The sequence below is a fragment of the Bubalus kerabau genome, chromosome 1, assembly GCF_029407905.1.
Source record: "Bubalus kerabau isolate K-KA32 ecotype Philippines breed swamp buffalo chromosome 1, PCC_UOA_SB_1v2, whole genome shotgun sequence".
Classification (NCBI taxonomy): Eukaryota; Metazoa; Chordata; class Mammalia; order Artiodactyla; family Bovidae; genus Bubalus; species Bubalus kerabau.
The window spans coordinates 86,633,755-86,660,585 of NC_073624.1; the positions used below are offsets into that span (position 1 = coordinate 86,633,755).

The following is a 26,831-nucleotide window of genomic DNA, read 5'->3' on the forward strand; positions in this document are numbered from 1 at the left end:
AAACTCCCCTCAAATCAGTGGCTGGTCTTTGAGTTGCAGAGGAGACTCTAAAAAGACAATCAGTGAGTCACAGCTTGAAGTTGGAAAGCTCTGAGCAGATATTTCAGATGCTGCTCCCTGTGGGTAGTAGTGCTTAAAATCTGTGCCCTACCAAGTTAGAAGGGACTGATAAAAAATTTCAGGCTTTCACGTTTAGGAATAAAACAGTCTCAATATTAAGAGATTCACCCTAGAACTAAGGGTACATCTGGAATAGATCTAACTAATATAAAGTCCAGCCTTCTCAACTGCAAGTTTATTGGCTGTAATTTGAAATTTGCTAGAACGACAACAGTCTTCAGGGGAAGCCAACAGAATGGAGAACCTGTAGAGGACCTATACTATATTCTGTCCACAATATCCAGTAAACCATAACCATTATTAGATATGTGAAAAAACAAACAAACAGAAAAAAGTGACTCATCAAGAGAAAAAGTAGTGAAAGAGAAATGACTCAGAGTTAATCCAGTTGGTATAAATGCAGATAAAGACTGTAGCCACCAGGCTCCTCTCTGTCCATGCAATTCTCCAGGCAAGAATATTGAAGTGACTAGCTATTTCCTTCTCCAGGGGATCTTCCTGAACCAAGGATTGAACCTGGGTCTCCTGCATTACAAAGTGATTCTTTACCGTCTCAGCCACCAGGGAAACCCAGATAAAGACTAGAAAGTGTCTATTACAAATGTGTACAAAGATGTTAAGAAAAATTTTTAAAAAGGTTATAATGAATTAAAAGGTTGTAAATTATAGCAGAGTAATGAAACTAAAAATAAAATTAAATAAAAATTCTGGAACTGAAAAGCACAGTATTTAAAATGAAAAATTCACTGGATGGGCTTAACAGAAGATTAGAGATGGCAGAAGTAGTCTGTAAATTTGAAAAACATATAGAAATTATCCAATATTTAAAACAAAAAGAAAAGGATTGAATTAAAAATAGAATCTCAGTGACCTTCAGGATAATATTAAACCATATAACACATGGGTGATTGGAGTCTCTCGAGAATAAGAGGGAGAAAGTGTGGCAGACAAAATATCTGAAGAAACAATGGTCAACTTTTTCTCAAATTTGGTGAAAAAAAAAATCAATTTAGATATTCAAAAAGCCCAGCACATCCCAAAGAGAATAAAGACAACAAAAATCACACTTAAGTATATCATAGTCAAAATTATAAAAACCAAAGGTTTTTGGTTATATTATTATTTTAGTTGTTGCATAAGCCAACAACAAAAAATAACAATATAAAGAGTTATAATTAAGAATCTAAAAGAAAAATTAAATTGAATAATAAAAAAACATATAAAACTAATATAAAAATAAACAGAAGAAAAGCAAGTGGATACTTTCCTTGGATACACAAGTATTAAAAAAACAACATATAGAACAAGCAGAAAACAAATCGCAAAATGGTGGCCCCTAAATACACGAATGTCAAAAACAATATCAAATATAAATCGACTAAACACTTCTGTTAAAAGACAGAAACTGTCACACTGGATTAAAAAGTAAGAACTATTTATATATTATCTATAAATATGCATTCTAAATATAAAACTATAGACAGGTTGAAAGTTGATGAATCAAAACATAGTGTGTGGTTTCATAAGTACCAGGCAAAACTGACTTCTTGTCTAGAAATCTTGTTAGCGATAAAGAGGGACATTACTTAATGATAAACTGGTCAATTCACCATTAGACATAAAATAATACATACTATGTGATACACATATGAATTTTTAAATAGGCAAAATACATTTGTTGTAATGAAATAAAATTGAGGTTTCCTACAGGAATAGGTATTGCCTGCTGCTGCTGCTAAGTCGCTTCAGTCATGTCCGACTCTGTGCGACCCCATAGATGGCAGCCCACCAGGCTCCCCCGGCCCTGGGATCCTCCAGGCAAGAACACTGGAGTGGGTTGCCATTTCCTTCTCCAATGCATGAAAGTGAAAAGTGAAAGTGAAGTCGCTCAGTCGTGTCCGACTCTTAGCGACCCCATGGACTGCAGCCCACCAGGCTCCTCCGTCCATGGGATTTTCCAGGCAAGAGTGCTGGACTGGGGTGCCATTGCCTTCTCCTAGAAGGGGGCAAAAAGGTACTTGCTAGACTGTTGAAAATATTCTATATTTTGATTCATCAAACTTAAAAAATTTGCACAAAATCGCTGTGTATTTCACCTTAACAAACATTACCTTGATAAAACCTAGAATAAAAGGTGATCTACTGAAACTTAGGCTGCTAGGAATAGTAACCATCCACTGCCATAAAAATCTAATTATTTTTTACATAATAACAGTAAGTTTCCTTAACACCCTGTTATTTCTGGCTGTATTTTATTGGTAAAGGAGTCCTCATCAGTCTTTGCATACTAAACTCTATAAAATCAAGATTAGAAGACAGCTGACTTTCAGCAAAATGTTTCTATATAATATATACAAAGCATAAAATATTTTATTAGCATATAATTTAATATAATTTTTATAAAATACTGTTATTAATACATTAATGTTTATAAATTATATAACAGATAGAATAAATATATGTGTAATTATAATATTGTGCACATATGTGCTATAACTTGTTGTTCAGTTGCTAAGCCATCTGACTCTTGGTGACCCCATGCACTGCAGCACACCAGGCTTCCCTGTCTATAAATAATCTACATAAAAATGAATATATTTTAAATTCCACTATTATCAATATTTTAGTATATCCTCATAGATTTCATTTCATATTTCTCTGTTTTCAGCCTTCTTGTAATCAAAGTACATATATAATCACACAGTATTTTTATCTTAATTTTTATTATAAGCATTGTTGGTACTTGAATGATTGAATGATGCAATCATAAAATTACATATAATGTATAGTTGTAGTATTATATGTTAGATTTTGTTGTTGTCCTGTCACTCAATCATGTCCCACTCTGCGACCGCATGGACTGTAGCACTCCATACCTCCCTGTCCTTCACTCCCTCCTGGAGTTTATGTTATATCAGATGCTGTGTGCTTAGCTGCTCAGTTGTGTCTGACTCTTCATGACCCCACGGACTGTAGCCCACCAGGCTTCTTTGTCCATGTGGATTCTCCAGGCAAGAATATTGGAGTAGGTTGCCATGCCCTCACCATAATTTATTTAACCATCTTTCCATTGTTGGGTATTTTGGTTTCTTTTTGATTCTGCATGCCAATTAATGTTGAGGTGAATATTAGGATGCACAGTTTGTTCCATATTTTAGATTATTTCTTTTGGTTGGATTCTGAGACTCAGGATTAATAAGATTTTCTGGATATTTCTCTGGAGATGGGGATGGGACTAGGAGGTATATGTGTGGCTCTTGATTGTATTTTTCAATGTCACTAACTCTGCAAAAAAACTACAATTCCACTATATCACTGTTAACATTGGAAATTATTGTGAATTTTTTTTTACTGTAGTATGTGGAAATAATAAATCATTATGTTAGTTTATATTTATTTCAATTATTTAAAAGCTGAATGCTCTCCTCTTTTTTAACAGTTGTATTTTTTCAGTCAGTCAGTTCAGTCACTAGTGAATTGTTTATTCATTCTCTGTTATTTATGGGAAAATAAGTATTTTTAATTTTCATGTTTTTAATCTAATAAAGATATCATATCTGCTGAACATATTTTTCTAGTCTCTAGTTGTGATTTTATACTTTGCTAATTTTGTATATCTATAGAAGCTCTAAATTTTTTGAGGTATATTTTATCACTTTTATGTTAGAAAAGGCATCTCCCTTCTAGAATTTTGATAAATATTTGATTACTTATCTTTATTTTGATTTATTTTTAATATGTAACACTTTTTCTACATGGGAATTGTTTTGATACATAGCATGCTAGTATATACAACTTACATCCCTCAAATTGCTATCAAGTCATTCCAGTATTCATAGAATAACCCTTTCTTCTCTTTTGATCTACTAAGCTCTTCTGACTATATTACTCCTTGGTAGCTCAGATGGTAAAGAATCTGCCTGCAATGCAGGAAATCTGGGTTCTGATCCCTGGGTCAGGAAGATCCCCTGGAGAATGGAATGGCAACCCAATCCAGTATTCTTGCCTGGAGAATTGCATAGACAGAGAAGCTTGGCTGGCTACAGTCCATGGGGTCGCAAAGAGTTGGATACTACTGAGTGACTAACACTTTCACTTTTTATTTGCCTCCTGGTGGCTCAGACGGTAAAGAATATGCCCACAATGCAGGGTTCGATCCCTAGGTTTGGAAGATCCCTTGGAGAAGGAAATGGCGACCCATTCCAGTTTTCTTGCCTGACCCTCTAATATCTCCTCCTTCCTTATTTATCAACTGGATACATCTCTCTTTATAGCCTGGAACTCAAAGCACAATTGCCTGAAAGCTCTCTGGAGTTGTGTAGTTTCTATCAGATTTAGGTAAGACAGCATTAGTAATTCATTTTTGATGTGAATTCAACTTCTGAGTGAAAAAGTTTTTTTGTTTTTGTTTTTTAACCTAAGCAATTTAACGGAGAAGGCAATGGCAACCCACTCCAGTACTCTTGCCTGGAAAATCCCATAGACCGAGGAGCCTGGTAGGCGGCAGTCCATGGGGTCGCGAAGAGTCAGGCACGACTGAGCGACTTCCCTTTCACTTTTCACTTTCATGCATTGGAGAAGGAAATGGCAACCCACTCCAGTGTTCTTGCCTGGAGAATCCCAGGGACGGCAGAGCCTGGTGGCTGCTGTCTAGGGGGTCGTGCCGAGTTGAATACGACTGAAGTGACTTAGCAAGCAATTTAAATTTAAAGATATCTTTAAAAAGGAAAGGGAAGCTCTTAACCCTATTTCTCCCAGCTAACTCTTAATTCCTCAGGAAGTAAAATTGGTTCACTTGTTGGACAGCCTCTTAGCACAGTTCGTTCTTCCTTCAGAGCGTCCTTCACAGTGAGTAATGTTGTCTCTATCTGTTTCATGACTTAATGTTTCTGTTGTCCACTACCAACAATAATAATAGCCAACATTTATTGAGCACTTACTCTAAATGTGTATGAAACGTGTAGGAAATTTTTGTGGGGGCCCTTTCACTTAATTCTTAAAGCAACTTTCTCAAGTAGGTAATATTAATTATTCTTATGTAAGTAATATTATTATTCCAAGTTTTAGGTGAGAAAAACAGAGTCACAGAGAGATTTATAAATGTCCCTTGAGGTGACACTGCTGGTGTGGTAGACCAGGCTCTGAATCCAGGTAGGCTGATTCCAGATGCCCCAGTCTTCACCTCCAGACCAGTGCTTTCCTATAGAACATTCTGCCATGGTAGAATTGTTCTCTGCATGTGCTGTCTACTATGATAGCCACGAGCACACGTGAGCACTTGAAATGTGGCTCATGTGACTGAAGAACTGAATTTTAATTTAATTTCAATGAATTTAAATAACCACATGTGGCTTCTGACTACAGAACTGGATAGTAGAGCTCTAGACGATAACCTGTTGGGGAAAAATTTCCAGGAACAATTTTTGCTGTTTTTGGTTATCGTTCCCCCTGGCACAACACCCCACACAACATGCATTTATTGACTACACCAGTAACTCAGAATTGGTAGGATGGAGAGACAGTAAATGCAAATAGTGCTTTGACAGTGTCGAATTGTGAAGAATGCTTACCTCCAATGCAATCTCTCAAGCCTATTTGGCATAAATTTTGTTTTTAAAATAGCAAAAAATAAATATAATAAAATGACTATTAGGGATACATTTGGTAGCATTGAGCATATTCTTATAACTCAACTTAATAAGAAGGGAAAAGGGTAATGGCATCAAATAGTAACTTCTGAGAAATGGCAGTTATCTGACAAGAAATGAATTTAATGCCAAAATACACTTTCTGGAAACAATTCTACTAGGAGTCAAAAAATCCTATTTGTTTGTAAGGCAGTAAATGACAAGCTCATTCACACTCTTTACCCCCAGAAAATACTGTAATGTTTTCTGCCTGTTACTGATTGCATTTTTCTTGTTGGAAATATCTGTCTGAGCTATATCTGGTGTGTTTTACATTGCATCACTCAGTATATATTTTTGTTGTCATTGCTCAGAACAATAATCTATTAGGAGATTAAAAGTGTAAAGAGACTCAAATATCTTTGGCAATTAAATGTCAGAAAGTATTGCCCTATTAATCATTAATACTGAAGTTTCTAGATAATGCACCACTAAATGCACTCAAATGTATCCATATTAAATGTATATTAAAGTGGCACTGCATATACATTGCTAGTAACTTTTTGTAGTAAAAGTAACTTTCAAATGTGCTAATGCACTTTTAGAAGACCCCATTAAATGTTCCTCCCCAAAAGCTGTGCTTGATTGACAAATTGCATTGATTGAAAGAGCTAGAAATTTCGGTGTGAAATAGATAATAATAGTTTGAGATAACTTAAAGCATTTCATATTTCTTTGTCCTGTTACATCAAGTCACTCTAGTAAGAAATTTGTACTATGTGAATCGGAATTAAATGGCTCTACTGAAAAAAAATTTAAATGGAAACGTTCATTTAAAGAACCAGAGCAGTTAGAGATATCTGGCTGTGCTATGCTGGGAAGAATCTGACATCTTTGCTTTCTTGTTGTTGTTAAGCTTTTCAGATTATTAGTTTTAGTGTTGATTCTAAAACTTTGACTCTGAAGTGCAATGACTACTGAATCAAATATTTGTAGGAACAATAATCAAAGTAGAAAGCTTTCAACTTTGTCACCATTTTTGAATTCTATATACCCTGTCTACGTTATCAGTGTTTTTGTTCTCAGTGAAGTAAAAGACATAATGCTTTATTTTCCTATGAGAATAAAAAGAAAAATCTTTATAATGATTTTTATCCAGCTGTAGGAATAAAATATGTTAAACAACAAGTCTTAAATTTTTCAACTCAATGTAACTGACCACAACAGACCAAGAAATATGCCCATTTTTGCCATATTGATTTTCACTTTGGAAAATGCAGTATGCTTACCTTGTTGATATATCTTATATCATAAAAAGACTAGATAAAAATCAATAAAATAATACTGTCCTCTATCATGAAAGAAACATGAAGCTTGGTGTTGTATTATTTTTTTAAAAAGATGTGTGCAGTTAGACGCTTTAGGGCAATTTACATAGGTTCTTTCTGTTCCAGTGATATAAATAACCATCATTCTAGTTTCAGACCAAGCACCTCCTTCTCCCTGAAAATGCTTTAGAGGATGCACAGGGCAGTCAGCTTTGGCACTAATTAAGCTGAGTGGTCCTCCTCCCAACTCTGAACGGTAAAAGGAAGGAAGGTGCTTCTCACTGGCCACATGAATATCTATGATTCCTGGGCACAGCTGGCCAAGTGCTCCCTACTTGAATACAGTGGGTTTTACCTTGCACTGGCAGAGAGTACACTCAGTGCCATGTTTGATCCAAGAGGACCCAGTGAAGCGAACCACATTCATCTCGTCCAGGCAAGTTTTGGTGATGTCATTGCGGATGGTGTCAGCCTGGCAAGGGTCGGTGACACAGCGTGGGCAGCACTCGTTCTCGGGGAGGACACTGAATTCACACTCCACCCCTGGGCAAGGCAGGGGCCAACAGTCAACTTCCCCTTGCTATAAGGAAAGCAGATGGACAAGGGTAGAGGGAGGGGAAGGGAGGGAACATAGTGTTTACTGGATACGCAATTACTCAATTTCTTTGATGGACATTCATACTTAGACCTTCACAGCCATGAATGTGGTAGGGAATCCACACATGAGATCTATGCTGTAGATGGATTATGAAGCAGTCTACATGGGTTAAATAAGAATAGCAATAAAGGAAAGCAAAAAGCAATTCTCTTAAAACAAATGGGCACGCCCTCTCTTTCCCATGACAAAGAACTGTTTACTACAGAAGAGATTTTTACTTAGCTTTTTTGCCTATGAGATGCTTTTTCCTTCCTTTCAATCTTTACCCTACTTTCTCATTTATTCCCTTCTGCAAAAAGAAAGTTTTGTCCACTGACAAGAAAGTAAATTGAAATATGAAGGAAATTTGACAGTTTTTCTTTGTTCATTTATACATTTCTCAGTGTATGGACTTTGGGAAAAAAAAAACAAAACTAGGAGCTGATTTCAGTCATTTTTATTCCACATGGGAAAATTGTGTGAACTGGATCTTTTTAAAATTTACTTCCCACCTGTTTCCTATTTTCTTCATAATTCTGAGTCTCATGGTCTTGGGAGATGAAAGCAGCCTTCAGGCACAAAACTGACCTTGCTCTTTCAATTGATTTTTGGGTTGACAGTATAAAAAGGAAGCAACAAAAAAATATTGCCTTAAAAATATCCTCACACAAATAGAAAGGAAACTAGTCCTAACTTTAAGACTAGTATCTATGTTGGAGAAGGCAATGGCACCCCACTCCAGGACTCTTGCCTGGAAAATCCCATGGACGGAGGAGCCTGGTAGGCTGCAGTCCAGGGGGTTGCGAAGAGTCGGACACGACTGAGCGCCTTCACTTTCACTTTTCACTTTCACGCATTGGAGAAGGAAATGGCAACCCACTCCAGTGTTCTTGCCTGGAGAATCCCAGGGACGGGGAACCTGGTGGGCTGCCATCTATGGGGTCGCACAGAGTCGGACATGACTGAAGTGACTTAGCAGTATCTATGAAACTTTCTTCTATAAAGACATGTAGATGAATTTTCATTTACACCATAGAAAGAAGCAAAAAATCTGGCCACATGCAAAATGACTGGGGTCTTCTTATCAAGTCTTTATTTTCTTTTTAACCTATTGTTTCCAGCAGAAGTTTCATATATATATACATTCAACTCTAACATTCTAATATTTATTGCAAATTCAAACTATGTGTAAAACAGGGTTCCCGCTGGAATAGCGTTGACAGTAACAATTTTTAGAAAGAAAAAAGGTATTTGTTTTTGTTTTTGTTTTTTTAAGTCAGAGCGTAATTGACAGAAATGGATTAACAAAAGGTTTACTTGGAAAAAAGGATTTTTTTGAATGCCATTGTTCCGTTCATAACTGTTTTTAAGTAAACCTAAGCTGAGTGGGATTGAGTAAGTGAGGACAGCCTTTTCTTCTTTGGAGCTCTGGAGATTGTCCTGAAAGACTGACATGGCATGGTTTACTGCATCTACCCCGGATACTCCTTCTCAGGTCCTGAATGCACAACCATCACCTTGTCATCATAACTAGGTTCACCTTTTGTAACTCCCAACGCTATGGCCAGGTACTGAATATTGGTGGAGGGGCAGGGAAGGCTGCTTTCCTATTTTGATTCTGGGCATAACGCTTCCTGAACTTTAGGTAGCCAAACTTACCAGGCAGCGGCACTGCTGGCAATTCTGAACCCAGGTGTCGCCACTATTGTACAAGGTCTCCCCGTTTTGATGGAGGCACTGACTGCTCAACCTTGGGTCACATTCAGGGCAGCAGAAAAGATCAACTGTGGGATTCTCACAGTCACAGACCATCCGTCGACACATTACAAATCCATTCTGTATGACAAGGAGAAAAAGTAGTTACCAAAAGCCTCTGTTTCTCAATATACTGATATCATATGTATGTGGGTGTGTCTGTATGTGTGAGTACCTATGTATATAAACATCTATATATACATTATACATACGTGCTGTGCTGTGCTAAGTCACTTCATTCATGTCCGACTCTTTGTGAGCCTCTGGACCATAGCCTGCCAGGCTCCTCTGTCCATGAGGATTCTCCAGGCAAGAATATTGTAATGGGTTACCATTTCCTCCTCCAGGGGAATATATATATAGATATATTTATAATATATCTATATTCATAATTATATCTCTCTATATATACATGTATGTTACATAATATACCTAAAATCGGGCTTCCCAGGTGGCGCTAGTGGTAAAGATTCTGCCAGTCAATGCAGGAGACGCAAGAGACATGGGTTCCGTCACTGGGCCAGGAAGATCCCCTGGAGCAGGATATGGCAACCCATTCCAGTATTCTTGCCTGGGAAATCCCATGGACAGAAGAGCCTGGTGGGTTACTGTCCATGGGGCCACAAAGGGTCAGACACACCTGAGTGACTGAGCATCAGCACCATACCTATAATTTCAGATGTTGATTTGGAAGTTTGAGATTACTCACACAGTTTTCTCAATATAACTGATTTTCTTTAAAATTCCTATTTGTAGCTAACACCCAGAAATTACTCAAGCTGGAGAACTTCCAATTTTCTTTCTGCACATTACTGTTTAAATGACTTGACTGGAAAATTTTTTTTCAGAAATAACCAGTATAGAATGATAACCACTGCATGGTTTTTATGTGCAAATAAATTCGTGTATGTATATATAAATTTTTATGTACTTGTAATTTGAATACTAACTAAAGTTTGTTCTGTGTAATGGATTGTATGTTTATATTTGGTAGGTAGTCATCGAGTTTTACATATTATTAAGTTTATAGATATGTTAACCTTATAATTTGTACAAGCTGTTATCAATTTCTTTAATAATAGTTGAGTCCTTGGTATTATTATTTAACTATAATTTAAATTTCTATTATCAACTGGGTACACAGAACACCTCTTAAAACTGAAATATAACCCAAATAGGTGTTTTTTCACTTGCAGGCCATAGCATGTTCATTCTGGCTTCATTTATGCATTCATTCAAATATGATACTGTGCCTATAAAAACATTAGCCTAGTTAGAATAAAAATTTTATCATTGAATAGATAAACACACTGTGGTATTTCTGTACAAAGGAACACTATTCAGTAATAAAAAGGGATGGGTTACTTATACAGGTAATGAATATAATTGAGTGTCAAAGCATAATGCTGAGACAAATGTCAGACACAAAAGAATAAGTATAGTTTTCATCTCATATACCTGGGGGATTATTTCCAGGTTGCAGGTGGATACCAAAATCCATGGATGCTCAAGTCCCTTATATAAAATGGCATAGTATTTGCATATAACCTATACATAATCTCCCATATACTTTAAATTATTTCTAGATTACTTATAATATCTAATATAATATAAAACTTATGTAAAAAGTTGCTGGGGTCAGGAAAATGAAAGTTTTGCTTTTCAGAACTTTCTGGAGTTTTCTCCTTAAGTATTTTTGATCCACAGTTGGCTGAATCCATGAATGTGGACCCTGCAGATATGGAAGGCCAACTGTGTTATATGATTCCACTTATGTGAGGCTGTAGAAAATACAAATCTAATCTATAGAAACAGGAAACAGTGTTTACTTATGTCTGGGGCTATGGGATTAAGAAAGGGCAGAGGCCAGCCAACTTGGGTAGGTGAAAATGTTATGTTATATTAATTGTGCAGAGGTTAATCAGATGTATGCATTTGTTTATCAAGCTGTACACTTGAAATACATGCAAATTACATCTTGATAAAAATGGTTACAGTGTTTTGTTTATACCAACCTGACATGAACACACGGAGCACCGGTCATTTTCCAGCACCCAAATCTGACCGTTGTGCTTAACTTTTCCATCGTGGATGCAATCCCCTGTGCAGTTCTTCCCATGAGGACATCGGCAATCATAGCCACCATCCAAGTTAAAGCAAATGGTGTCATTGGCACAGCTGTGCCTCCCAGTCCCACACTCGTCAATATCTACAGCCAAGAAAAAGCAGCAGGCAATGTGCTCAGGATATGCTCTGTTTCAAATAACTGCGATCAGGCAAGTGGTCTCCTGACATAAAGCACTCAACTGTAAATTAATTTTCATCTTACTGGCATGTATTTCCTAGTAATGCTAACTAAAGCAATGTTAATGATCTTGGGATTTCACAGGAAAATATCATACTTGATTTCAAACACCAAATAACCTTGGTTAGATTTTCAACTTTTATATCTCTGTAAATATCATTAGGCTTTATGAAACACATATTTTTTTTTTTTAAGTTAAGGATAGGACTCAATATATCAAACACAGTTTGGCAGTGGAAATTCTAAAAGTGCCTATGTTTTTTTAATTGGCAAAATCATCCTCAGTGTTAAAAAGGTGCTTCCAGAAAATCCCTTCTTCATGGGGGATGAAATGTTATGGAAGCCCTGAGGCATTTTCATCCAGTTTCAAGCCCTGTTCTCACGGCCATGTCACTGTCAGGTAAGCTCTTTCCAGCATTCTGCTCAGGTGTTCTGCCCTTAATGGTCCAGGCATTTGCACACTGTCCTTACACTCTGCCCTTCAACCATGGAAAGGCAAGTGATCACAAGCAATCAGCATCCCTTACAAAGAATTCCCCACTTCTCAGCTTTCCCATTTCGTATCATAATTTCATCTCCTGCCTGACTCAATTGGCACCTGCCCATTCTTCACCTGACTTCAGCTACTCCATGGCAATCATATCCTAAAGCATTTTCATACAGATGAAAAGCAAACATATGTTGACCCACAGATCAGGTCCAAGAGAGGAGATGTGATTCATTTTATTTATCCCCATCATTTAAAGGTCATAAGCCAAAATCATTCCAGGGATATTGTACGAGTGGCAGTAAGGACTTATTTCCTATTTCATCTGAGTAAAGGTCAAGAAAAAAGAACTAAATCACAGCAGGAAAAGTGGGATAGACAGAAAATGGAATGTATAGCTTTTAATCAGCAGAATATACACTGATTTTCCTTCAAAATTATAGGATTTACTATCTTCCTTAAATGGTTTGATTTCAACATTGTAGAGGAAATAAACTAGTCAAGATTATATTTTAGCCACATTTCAATTCCTAAATATTTAAGTTCTACCATATATGCATTCCTGACAATAAGTTACATGATTATTTCTATGTACTTTGATTTTTATTAGTTCTCATATCAACAAAACCTATGAATTGAGAGGATAGCTGAAAAGATTTCTATTACAGCTATAGTTAACTTTATTATAGGTTGATATGTCAAGGATAATACTGTATAAAAAAGACCATGATAAAAAAATAACAGCATGAGAATACATGAAAATCTTAAAAAATACATTTATATAATTGTATTAGTATATACACCTATATATCAGATATATATGTGTATATCAGATCCGAAAAAAATTTTCTTTTGGTGAGGAAATGAACTTTATATAGCAGGTCTATATTTGCTCTATTTGGAATAATAAAGTATCCTCAGAGTTGATATTTGTCTCCATTAAATATTCTTATAATTAGCAATTATAGGAAGCAAAAACAACACCACTGATCATCATTGTTTGGTCTCTCTGACCACAATCTCTACAAATACCTCTTAATATATCTTTTAATATCCATTACATATATATATGTTTTATATATTTCACTCTTTAAATATCTGCTAATATAAGGACATTATTCCATTAATGGCAATGGCTGGACTTGAACAATCATTTCATTTTGCCTGACATTTAAAATAAAATTTCTTCTAACAGGTTTGTTTGTTTGGTTAAAAGCAGAGAAAGTCCTTGGATTTGATGCAGCAGACAAAGAAGAAAAGATTTTTAGGTACAAAGAGAATATGTACTCAAAGTATATTAACAATAAAGAAATAGAATAAAAAGTTGCTTACAACAATGGTTGGCATGTACTTGTCATACCTGGAGAAATATTAATATTTAAGCAGAAACATCATAATGGACTAACTCTTACCTTTTGCTATCCTATGAGATTTGAATTAATATGAACTTACCTTACCTTTCTTGCTTGTTATCTATACTGGGTTTCTCAGTGCAGAAACTATTCTGAATTGAATGGTAGTATAAAATTTTGGAATTTATTTTTATATACAGTTTTATTGTAAGATTCCTATATTACATATACATAAAAAGTGTATATTCTGCTTTGAAAATTATACTATAGTATATAGAAATTCCAACTTTAAAAATATTGATTATTTCTTTAGTGAGTGATTGGAGAAATAATGTTGTCAAAGCCAGTGGTCAAGTCTCAGTTCCTGTCTTCAGGATAGTATACTGGATGGGGCATAGACTTGGATTACTGTGATAATGAAAGGTTTGCCTTGGAAACAAACAGCGATCATTTTGTTGTTTTTGAGACTGCATCCAAGTACTGCATTCTGGACTTTTGTTGACTGTGATGGCTACTCCATTTCTTCTAAGGGATTCTTGCCCACAGTAGTAGATACAATGATCATCTGAGTTAAATTCACCCATTCCAGTCCATTTTAGTTCACTAATTCCTAAAATGTCAATGTTCACTCTTGCCATCTCCTGTCTGACCACTTCCAATTTGCCTTGATTCATGGACCTAACATTCCAGGTTCCTATGCATTACTGCTCTTTACTACATAGTGAGAGAGTCAGTTCCTAGGCAGGTTGATAAGGAGTCTAGGGGTCCCCAAGGAGAGAGGGGTCTGGAATTCTCAAGGAGGAAGAAAGGACAAATTTTTTTTCTTTCTCCACATTCCTTAGGATTATATAACAATAATGTATTCTGCCTGAGGACAGTCTCTGGATTAAGGACAGTCTCTGGATTAAACCCTCTGTTATCTTAAAATGTAAATTATGGGAGTAGACCTGGTCTTTACAAAGATGTATCCTGCCTGAGGACAGTCTCTGGATTAAACCTTCTGGCTAATTCTGTTATCTTAAAATGTAAATTATGGGAGTAGGTCTGGTGAGGTCTTTACAACCTCCAGACATTCTTTGGATTCATTGGAGAGTATATAACTTCATTGTTAACACTAGCAAGTGGGTACTCTTTCTACCCCCTTCTGATGCCTATGTCAGAAGCTTTCTCTATCTCCTTTATACTTTAATAAAACTTTATTACACAAAAGCTCTGAGCGATCAAGCCTTGAATTCTTCTTCTCCAGGGGCCAAGAATCCTGGTGTCTTCGCATGATTCAACAACAACCTTTCAATAGGACTTGACTTCCATCACCAGTCACATCCATAACTGGGTGTGTTTTTGCCTTGGCTCCATCTCTTCATTCTTTCTGGAGTTATTTCTCCACTGATCTCCCTTGGGGTTCATCTCTCAGTGTCCTATCTTTTTGCCTTTTCATGCTGTTCATGGGGTTTTCAAAGCAAGAATTCTGAAGTGGTTTGCCATTCTCTTCTCCAGTGGACCATGTTTTGTCAGAACTTTCCACCATGACCTGACCATCTTGGGTGGCCCTGCATGGCATGGCTCATAGTTTCATTGAATTAGACGAGGCTGTGGTCCATGTGATCAATTTGATTAGTTTTCTGTGATTGTGGTTTTCATTCTGTCTGCCCTGTGATAGATAAGGACGGGCTTAAGGAAATTTTTGATGGGAGAGACTAACGGAGGGGAAACTGGTTCTGATGGGTGGGGCCGTGCTCAGTAAATCTTCAGTCCAGTTTTCTGTTGATGGGTGGGGCTGTGTTCCCTCCCTGTTGTTTGACCTGAAGTCAAACTATGGTGTAGGTAATGAAGATAATGGTGACCTCCTTCACAAGGTCCCATGCAGGCCATGCCACGGTCAGTGTCCCTGACCTTGCAGCAGGCCACTGTCGACCCATGTCTCCACCGGAGACTCCTGGACACTCATGGGCAAGTCTGGGTCAGTCTCTTGTGGGGTCCCTGCTCCTTTCTCCTGGGTCCTGGTGTGCACAAGGTGACTGTATAGAGCTTCTCTATCTTTGGCTGCAAATAATATAATCAATCTGATTTCAGTATTGACCATCTGATGATGTCCATGTGTAGAGTCGTCTCTTGTGTTGTTGAAATAGAGTGTTTTCTGTGACCATTGTGTTCTCTTGGCCTTTCCCTCTCTATTCTGCCTTTTGACTTTAGTTCCTCATTGCTTTTGATTTAGTTCCTCATTCCCTTGATTTAAGGTAAGAATTTGTAGTATTTGTTTTGAACATAATATTCAAAGATACTACCATATAAACATTTTTGTTTTAGTCATACAAGTTCAAAAACACCCACCAAGCATAAAGATAATCTAGAAATAAAAGCTTTAAATAAAAGGAAATGTGGGCGTGAAATGCAATATTCCTTCACGGAAAAAAATACCTGGCCTTGTTCTCAGAGAGAGACAAATTTTCAGGCACATTAGAAATGATGATGTGGATAAGAAAATTGGTACCCTTGCACATTTCCTGGGGATTAAATGTCTACACCTCCGAGGTAAATGGATGAGCAAAATAATTTACAGTTTGTATGCATGCAGTTTATTAACATGTATGTTGTAGATTACAGTCTAAAAAGTAGTACAACAGTACAAAGTTATTTATTCATAATGACTATTATACTTAAGAATAATTGTAAACCTACTGCTGTGGATTTGTCCATGTTGAAATGCTTCTTGTTTTTTTCCCCAGCACAGAAATATGGAACTTGATCAGATATAACCATAGTCTTAAAATGGCATCCTTCTAAATGCTAATATTACAATTCTACAGATCACTGAAATTGCAGTAAGTAGATAGTTGTTAAAAAGAAGCATTTTAGTTCTCTTTTATATGACAAAGGTTAGTACTTTTAAAAGAATTCTTCAGATCACACTGTCCTTGAAAGAGTAGTAGATTTTTATGATAATCATTATAAATTCTATTGGAAGATAGTTGAATTACCTTTACAGAATTGTGGGTTTTTTTTTTTTTTTAAAGAATAAGATTTCCCACTCTTTATGAATTTATGGAATTTCCTCAAAAAGCCTTTTCTGTGTAGGCATTTCAAAAAATCCGTTACTTCCCTATATTTATCTGTATCATGTGTTATTTTAATGATTAGTTTTCCTTGTTACTTTTGGACACTCAATGAATGCACTCGTTATGTTTTGTCATTTTCACCAGACTAGTATGTATTTACCGTGTGGAAGGAAGTAGAAGTGTTAATCGCTCAGTTGTGTCCAACTCTTTGCGACCCTATGGATTGTAGCCCACCAGGCTCCTCTCTCCATGGGATTTCACATGCAAGAATATTGGAATAGGTAGCCATTCCCTCCTCCAGGGAATCTTCCTGACCCAGGGATTGAACCCAGGTCTCCCACATTGCAAGTAGATAGATTCTTTACCATCTGAGCCACCAGTGAGGTGGTGTATACCATATATATGATTTACTGTATATCATACCATATGTCTGGGGAAAAGTGAAGTACTTCTCTCTTCTCAGTTAAATAAGAAGCAGAGTAATTAACAGAGAAAGAAGAGAAAGTGGTATCTGAGATGTGAGGAGGGTGGAGAAGTTACGACATGATTGCATCAGAGACTTGCAGTGGAAATTAACGGACAAGGCTGATGGCTCTTGCAGCGGGTAGTTTAACAAAATGGCCAGCAACAATTCTCACCATTTACTGCTTATGCTCTTCGGTAATCCTCTCTCCTTGGACTTACTGAGTGGCTTCTAACAGATAGACTATGGGAGAAGTGGTGAAATGCCACATCTGAGATTTAGTTGTAGAAGACTGTTGCTGCCATCTTGGGCACATGCTGTCTCTTGGAATGCTTTTTCTAGGAGAAGCCAGCCCCTAGCCCTGTGGAGTGGCTCATGGGTTAAGGAAACAAGCCCTGACAACAGCACTGTTAGTGACCTTAGAAACAGATTCCCTTTCCCCCCCACTCCTATCCCAGACAAGACAGAGATGAGACCACATCTCTGGGCAGCAACTTGATATTAGTAACTTCACTAGAAACCTGAACCAGAGGAATCCAGCTAAGCTGTCATAGATTCCTTATCCAGAAGCTGTGAGATAATTTATTATTTTCAGTGGCTACACTTTGGGGGTTACTTTTTACGCATCAGGAGATAACTAATACAGCCCTCTTGAGACATGTGGTCATAAACTTAAAAGATACTGAAAGAAGTTACAAATGTAAAGTAAGATAGAAGTATGTATTTTTTTTAGTCACATTCTGATGCACAGAAAGGGAAAGCAAGCAAATTTAAAGAGCAGAAGAAGAAAAGATAGGGAAAAAGAGGAGGTGAAATAAAGACACATTTTTAGCTTTGCTCTCTATATTTCTGTATGATTGAATTATTTATAATCAGTTTATGTTTATTCTTTATGTGTATAATTTAAAATAAAAGACAATGCTAAAAAAGCAGCATTGAAGACTTCTTCCTGATAATACACTATAGAAACAGGCAATATAGTTTATCAGGGAAGGGCAAAATCACAGGGTTTGATCTGCTTCTTGAACGGCATTCTCATAAGCACAAGGTAAAGCCTTCGGATCACAGCTAAAGGTTATTTGCAAATGTTAGGTTTTAGCCCCTGGTAAGGCAGGAGCCTGGTGGGCTGCAGTCCATGGGGTCGCTAGGAGTCAGACACGACTGAGCGACCTCACTTTCACTTTTCACTTTCATGCATTGGAGAAGGAAATGGCAACCCACTCCAGTGTTCTTGCCTGGAGAATCCCAGGGACGGGGGAGCCTCGTGGGCTGCCGTCTCTGGAGTCGCACAGAGTTGGACACGACTGAAGCGACTTAGCAGCAGTAGCAGCAGCAAGGCAGCAGCATTCCCATTCCATGTAAAAATCCAGATGAACACTCTGTTCAAGGTCCAGAGCTCTGCAGCTGTTGGCAAAGCGCACAGGGAACCTTGGCATCTATCACCCAAGTCTGCATCACTTTTCTTTGTGTGAAAACCTCTAGAAGCCCGAGGATAAAAGGCATCTCATCATTTAAGCGTCAAGTACTGTTAAGTTAGATTCTCCAAGGTTTTCATCGACTGTGTCATTTTAGCCTCATCATTCTCTCAGGCTGTTACTCAATGAAGGTGTAAACACCAATGGAGAAAACAAAGACTTCTTGAGGTCTGTTTTGTTTCCCAATTCCATGCCAAACCCTTTTGGTGTGGGTAGTTTCCTTGGCAATTATTCACTGTGCTTTGCTTACTCTGCCCACCTTCTAAAATGTATGCCCCTTAATAGTGGATATAAAGGAGCAGAATTGTCAATTCACTGAAAATAAGACAAAATTAATACTAAATAATTGAATATAAGCTGATTAAACTTCCATTCCTATTAGATTGATGTCTTTTAAGCATGGACCATACCTTCTGCTTGCAACATTCACTAAACATCTGACTTTGCCAGGCAAAATATACATCAGGAATAGCCCAGAGAAGCATGTATCATGTTTTTCTTGGCCACGTCATTGTCCTGTTTTCTCTCACCTCATTTTCCCTCTATCCTGCTTTCACCTGTTTTTCTACCTCTTTTTGGGTCAGATTTTTACATGCTGCCATTAAAAAATTTATCTGATACTATAGGTTTATTTATTCTAAAAACATCCTTCAACAAAGTATCCACAGAAAACTGGTTTGCTGTTGCAAGTATTAATTATTCACAAATCAATTGATTATTATAATTAGGATGCAAAAGTTAGATTTTAACATGTTTCCAATCACTTGTAAAAACACAGAGCAAAAATCACCAATACCTGAAATACAAGATCAATGTCAACTAATTACGTCTTACTGAACGTGTCTCAATTTCAAGACCTTAAACTCTAGGTCTTTTCCTTGTACTGACCTTCACACGATTCGCCGCTTGGTGAAAACATCCCATTGTCATGGTAGCCATCTCTGCATTCACAGTGGTACCATCCAGGCAGGTTGATGCAGTTAGCACGGCTGTCACACTGAACAAAGCCATCAGAGCACTCATCGATGTCTGGGAGAGAAAACACAAATGAAATGTTATACAATTGTTGCCTTTCTCTCTAAGAAACTAAAATATTCTGTTAGACAGGTACTAAAATATTCAGTGCCAGCAAATCCTTAAAACTGAGAAAATATAAAATAAAGGCAGCCTACTTGGTTGTTTTTGACAGCTATACAGAAAGAATGTAGTGGTATTAGTAATAGGACAAACATCTAGACAGTTTCCCTGCTGCAAAAGTCACCCCACTGCAGAAAACGGAAAAAGAAAAGCATCTATGATATTCATTAGTGCTGCTCGCCAAATACTTCCCGCTCTTCTTCTGGACACAAGCTAGGATTGCTGTGTGACCTCCTGAAGCCAACTAGGGAAGTGATATGTGTCACTTCTAGGCAGAATCTTAAAGATGCAGTGTGTGGATTTGCACACATTCTCTCCCCATCACAATGACCAGTGATTTCCAGAAGCTCTGAAGTTCAACCTGAGTCCTGAGTGAAGATAATATGGGGCATAGTCCTCCTCTACTTGCGGTGGACATACAGTATGAGCAAGAAATAAACCTTTTTGCTTTAAGTCACTGAGATTTTAGAGTCTTTTATTACTATCAACATAATCTCTAGTATATGGCAATAGCATTCATGCATCAATATGCTTCTGATTTTTGAAAATATATCTCATTTATGTCACCTTTTAATTGGTTCATATATATCATTAACTCATTCAACCCTCAAAAAAGATCTTGATATGTAGACAGTATATTGAATATATGGGAAAAAAAATGAGGTAAAAGGACTACTGGGATATAACCAAGGTCACCTAAAAGTTCATGGTAGCCTAACTTCCAGCTGTGTGTTCCTTCTTACAAGTAGACATAGGTTCAAATTGGCAAAATTACCTAAACAGAGTATGCATCTTGAGTCTAATATATTGGTTCCAGTAGCTTTTTACTAATCCCAAATGTTACTAGGTCATTATTCTCCTTATTCAGTTTGTTGATAAATGGGAACATCTGGCTCTCATCCAAGTCTCTTTACTCATTCACAGAAGAAAAAGTAATGCCTAGAGTTGCCTGGCAGACTGTCCCCTTCTTCTTATATCTTGTCTGGGTTTCTGGATGCATGGGGTTGCCTCAGTTCAGTCGCTCAGTCATTTCCGACTCTTTGCAACACCATGGACCGCAGCACACCAGGCTTCCCTGTCCATTGCCAACTCCCAGAGCTTACTCAAACTCATGTCCATTGAGTCAGTGATGCCATCAACCATCTCATCCTTTGTTATCCCCTTCTCCTCCTGCCTTCAATCTTTCCCAGCATCAGGGTCTTTTCCAATGAGTCAGTTCTTCACATCAGGTGGCCAAAGTATTGGGAGTTTCAGCTTCAGCACTGGTCCTTCAAATTAATATTCAGGACTGATTTCCTTTAGGATTGACTGGTTGGATCTCCTTGCCATCCAAGGAACTCTCAAGAGTCTTCTCCACAGTTTTAAAGCATGAATTTTTCAGTGCTCAGCTTTCTTTAGGGTCCAACTCTAACATCCATACATGACTACTGGAAAAACCATAGCTTTGACTAGACAGATATTTGTTGGCAAAGTAATGTCTCTGCTTTTTAATATGCTGTCTAGGTTGGTCATAGCTTTTCTTCCAAGGAGCAATCATCTTTTAATTTCATTGCTGCAGTCACCATTTGCAGTGGCACCAATTCATTGGCAATTTTTTTGGAGCCCAAAAAATAAAGTCTCTCACTGTTTCCATTGTTTCCCCATGTATTTGCCATGAAGTGATGGGGACAGATGCCATGATCTTAGTTTTCTGAATGTTGAGCTTTAAGCCAACTTTTTCACTCTCCTCTTTCACTTTCATCAAGAGGCTCTTTAGTTCTTCACTTTATGCCAAAAGGGTAATGTCATCTGAATATCTGAGGTTATTGACATTTCTTCCAGCAATCTTGATTCCAGCTTGAGCTGCATCCAGCCTGGCATTTTGCATGATGTATTCTGCATATAAGTTAAATAAGCAGGGTGACAATATACAGCCTTGAAGTACTCCTTTCCTGATTTGGAACCAGTCTGTTTTTCAATGTCCAGTTCTAATTTTTGCTTCTTGACCTGCATACAGATTGCTCAGGAGGCAGGTCAGGTGGTTTGGTATCCCCATCTCTTTCAGAATTTTCCAGTTTGTTGTGATCTACACAGTCAAAGGCTTCAGTATGATCAATAAAGCAGAAGCAGATGCTTTTCTGGAACTCTCTTGCTTTTTCGATGATCCAGCAGATGTTGGCAATTTGATTTCTGTTTCCTCTGCTTTTTCTAAATCCAGCTTGAAGATCTAGAAGTTCACGGTTCACGTACCGTTGAACCCTGGCTTGAAGAATTCTGAGCATTACTTTGCTAGCGTGTGAGATGAGTGCAATTGTGTGGTAGTTTGCATATTATTTGGTATTGCCTTTCTTTGGGACTGGAATGAAAATGGACCTTTTCCAGTCCTGTGGCCACTGCTGAGTTTTCCAAATTTCCTGGCATCTTGAGTCCAGCAGTTTCACAGCATCATCTTTTAGGATTTGAAATAGCTCAACTGGAATTCCATTATCTCCACTAGCTTTGTTAGTAGTGATGCTTCCTAAGGCCCACTTGACTTTGCATTCCAGGATGTCTGGCTCTAGGTGAGTGATCACAGCATCGTTGGGTTGCCCCAGACCTTGCTAAATGATCTGCTGCCATATCCATCTTGACAACCTTGCCATGCCTGCAGATTCCACTTGCCAAGGTAGAACAGGCTTTTCTTAATGTTTCCCATATATTCAAAAGCAGAGACATTACTTTGCCAACAAAGGTCCATCTAGTCAAGGCTATGGTTTTTCCAGTGGTCATGTATGGATGTGAGAGTTGGACTGTAAAGAAGCCTGAGCGCCGAAGAATTGATGCTTTTGAACTGTAGTGCTGGAGAAGACTCTTGAGAGTCCCTTGGACTGCAAGGAAATCCAACCAGTCCATTCTAAAGGAGATCAGTCCTGGGTGTTCTTTGGAAGGAATGATGCTAAAGCTGAAACTCCAGTACTTTGGCCACCTCATGCGAAGAGTTAACTCATTGGAAAAGACTCTGATGCTGGGAGGGATTGTTGGCAGGAGAAGGGGACGGCAGAGGATGAGATGGCTGGATGGCATCACCGACTCGATGGACATGAATTTGGGTGAATTCCAGGAGTTGGTGATGGACAGGGAGGCCTGGAGTGCTGCAGTTCATGGGGTTGCAAGGAGTCGGACACGACTGAGTGACTGAACTGAACTGAAATGAACACCTGAGTCATATTCCCTGCTGCAGTGACCATCATGAAAATGTCCTTCCTTCCTTGTCGAAGGGAAGACCAAGTACTTTTTAGAGTTCTTTCCCTCCAGACAGTCCACTTTAATTCAGTTAGATGAGACTAAGAAGGCAGTAAATACTGTTGAGCTGGAGTGGACTATCCACTGCTTCTTAGTCTCATCTAATTCCAAATTCTGGAAGTATATATTTCTTTCAGTCTCTTTTAAAATTTCTCTTTTTCTTTGTTCAATTTTGAAAGAGACAGACTTTGAATAAAAGAATAAATTTTTTTAAAAGGAGAAAAGAATGTCATCACTCAATTACTTCTTGATAAACCCAGAGATCCTTCACTTAAAGAAGGTACAAACCATTCTCTTAGATCAGGTAATAAGTGAAAAAATAAATATTTCATATGATTGCAAAATTTTAACATTATTTCAAAGCCATGAATGAATGACATGTCGCTGTGGTTCCTCTTCTAAAGAGTCAGCTCCTGCTGTGAGAAATTCCTATTGTCAAAATAATTGTTAGTGGTTAAATCAGCTAGCCATTAACTTCCAGACGTACAGCTGATGTGGACTGCTTCGATTTACTAAGACCTTACAGGTTTCATGAAACAGAGTATTTATATTTCAGGGGCCTCCCTAACTGATGAACCTCTGATTTATAAATGGTACTAAAATGCTATGCTCATTTTAGCTTTATATGGTCTTTTCCTCTAACACAAATGATGCAGAAAATTGGTGATGTCATTTCTTAAGTGCATGGACAAAAGAAAACAGGTTGGAATTTAAGCTTTGGAAGTGAGTTTATTGGAAGAAGGCCATGGGGGGGATGTTTAGAGTACCTTATTTTAGAAGAATTTGTTCATTAGCATTGGTGATTTAGAAGTAACTATTAATGGAACAGAGCCTTCTCTACTGAAGCAACTTTCACATTTCATGTGCACTTGTATTTAGCCCTTTTATCTTTCTGCAACACAAGGGTTATCTCAGGTCATATGACACAGATATATATTTAAAATTTTACTCCTCATTCATTTTCTCTTGTCAATCATTCTAATCACCAGGACCACTGTTATACTGCTTCATCCCCACTTCTCTTTGTTTATATTAGAGCAGCGTTCCTTGATCTATAACCATTAATTTTTAATAGAAATGCTATGTAGTATATTAGTGGATATCCCCTGAAGACTGGGAATTGAAACATATGCTGGCCATAGTGCATTTTCCTATACAATTTGACTATTATTATTTAACTGTTACTATTAAGTTTTATTTTAAAGGATAAATAAGCAAATATATGTCACTCATTAATTTACCATTCAATATTTATTGAATACCTGTTACATGCCAAGTACTAAGTGCTGGGGAAACAAGGATACACAATGCAGAAGTAATGCCTGCCCTCACCAGGTTTAGTATATATCTAAATTGTGTTTTAAGAAAATAAATTGATTAAAGTCTGAATTTACAATCCTACAGGACAGTGTTTCCTAACATGTGACACATCTGCCACCACTGGTATGGTATTTAGGAGATAATAAGTAAACATTTTATTTCATGCTTCTGCATTATTTCTATTTATAGTAAGCTATGGTTTTTCCGGTAGTCATGTATGGATGTGAGAGTTGGACTATAAAGAAAGCTGAGCGCTGAAGAATTCATGCTTTTGAACTGGAGTGTTGGAGAAGACTCTTGACAGTCCCTTGGACAGCAAGGAGATCCAACCAGTCCATCCTAAAGGAAATCAGTCTTGAATATTCATTGGAAGGACTGATGCTGAAGCTGAAGCTCCAGTGCTTTGGCCACCTGATGTTAAGAACTGACTCATTCTGGAAAAGACCCTGATGCTGGGAAAGATTGAAGGTAGGAGGAGAAGGGGACGACAGAGGATGAGATGGTTGGATGGCATCACCCACTCAATGGACATGAGTTTGAGTAAACTCTGGGAGTTGGGATGGACAGGGAGGCCCGGCGTGCTGCAGTCTATGGGGTTGCAAAGAGTCGGACATGACTGAACGACTGAACTGACTGAACTGATAGCAAGTGATGCTAATAGTACAGTAGTGAAATCGTATTTAAACTTTAAAAGTGAGAGGGATTACAGAAACCACATTAAGTATATATTGGCACAGACAATATATGAATATGACAAAACTTATTAAGATGGCATATAAATAACTGGAATTTTGATATAGCATGGAACAATTATTCACATTTCAGAACGAATTACTGAGTAATTCCTTAGGTACTGAAATGCCTTAATTCATTTAAAATATGACTCAATTTATCAAATACAGTATAAATATCCATATGTCATGGCTCAAATTATATACTCGTTACCATTTAGGACAGCAAAGTAAAACTGGCCAGATAACGTACATTGCTTTATTTTATACTTTCATGTTCTTGCTATTTTTGATTTGTTTATGAAAACTTTTCTACTTTGGTGAAAGTCAGTAGAAAATGGAAGTGTGCTTGAATTGCCAAAGTATGCACTTCCCAAAAGGAGATATGTTTGTTTGTGTCATGGTTCTAATTAAAGTGAAAGATAAAACAAGCAGCATTGTAAGCTATCGGATGGTATGTATGCTGTTAGTTACTTCGTAAACCTTAATAAGAATTGAAATCTGATCTGCCACTTAAGAATTAAGTAGATTTTTATCCATCACAAATTTAAATATTACTGTGAGTTAGAATATCTAAATGCACACACTGTGTGCATTTTCAGATACATACATATTAAGCTTTACATATCATATAGTAACAGAAAATAGCAAAAAAAAATCAAATAATTTATTTCTTTGGTACTTCTTTAGGTCAGTTAAAAACAAACCTTCATATTATCGAGTTAGAAACACAAAGAACAGCAGACCTAGGGGAGAAAAAGTTATAAGAACCACCAAGTTTGAACAAATTACATTCCAACTGAATAAGAGTATTCAAAAAGATCAGTACAGGATGTATAAGTTCATATGATTTATTCTTGATTACAAGGGACTTAATTTTACCCTCTGCAGGTACATTATATAAAAAGCTAAAATTAAATTTTATGAAAAACTATGATTTCATTACATATTCTTTCTTAGGAAGGAACTAGTTTGTAGTTCCTTGGGAACACTTAGAACTTTTTCAGCAGCTACTTTTAGAACAGTCAGCTAGTGATGATATTAAGATGCTGTCCCAGAGCACAGAGAATCTAAAATCCAAAAACTGTTTAGCTATCCAATAGCAGTTACAAATAGCAGTTATACTCCAGGGATCAAAATCGACCTAGAAAATAAAAGTGGAAGCACTGCAGGGATAGATTTTCTGGAAAGTACATATGTTTTAAGGACTTCCCTGGTGGCTCAGACAGTAAAGCGTCTGCCCACAATGTGGGAGATCTGGGTTTGATCCCTGGGTCGGGAAGATCCTCTGGAGAAGGAAATGGAAACCCACTACATAATCATTAAAAATAAACCAACAGGCAGAAAACAAGAAAGGAAACTGTATGAGTAAAAAAAAAGCTCACAGATGTTAGTATCTTGCTTTTTTCATCTCCCTCAGGTATGGTGACGTAAGACTGGGTGCCTCCTATGTTCTGAAGCCAGAACACTGGCTTCAGAGGTAGCCAAATGAAAATGGCTTTTGATATCAGCATTTAGAAGGTCACTTCAGGAAGTGACAAATCATTTCTTTGTAAAATTAAATGTAGTTGTAAAATGAGACACTTGAATAATAAACAAAGCCTTCTCATGCATGATAACAGTTATTTCTACTATAACAGCATACCTCAGAACAATATAAAGTGCAAATATCTAGAACCATCTATGTCTAAAACAGACCCTAATCATTAGTTTAAGCTGCTACCCTATACAAAAGAAAAAGACATTTTTTTAATCAAAAAGCTATTTTTAATGGCAA

The 26,831-nt window shown here is 37.3% G+C and overlaps 1 protein-coding gene across 5 annotated transcripts in view; it reads right to left on the reverse strand.

Annotated features, from left to right (window-relative positions):
• NELL2 (neural EGFL like 2) overlaps positions 1-26,831 on the reverse strand; it is a 420,064-nt gene that overhangs the window by 37,556 nt on the left and 355,677 nt on the right. For all 5 annotated transcript variants that reach the window (XM_055581465.1, XM_055581456.1, XM_055581449.1 and 2 more), the window contains 4 exons: positions 19,494-19,634; positions 11,483-11,676; positions 9,372-9,548; positions 7,431-7,655 (listed from right to left, as the gene is read on the reverse strand). In XM_055581465.1, the coding sequence (XP_055437440.1) occupies positions 7,431-7,655; positions 9,372-9,548; positions 11,483-11,676; positions 19,494-19,634 (737 nt within the window). The remainder of the gene's footprint in view (positions 1-7,430; positions 7,656-9,371; positions 9,549-11,482; positions 11,677-19,493; positions 19,635-26,831) is intronic.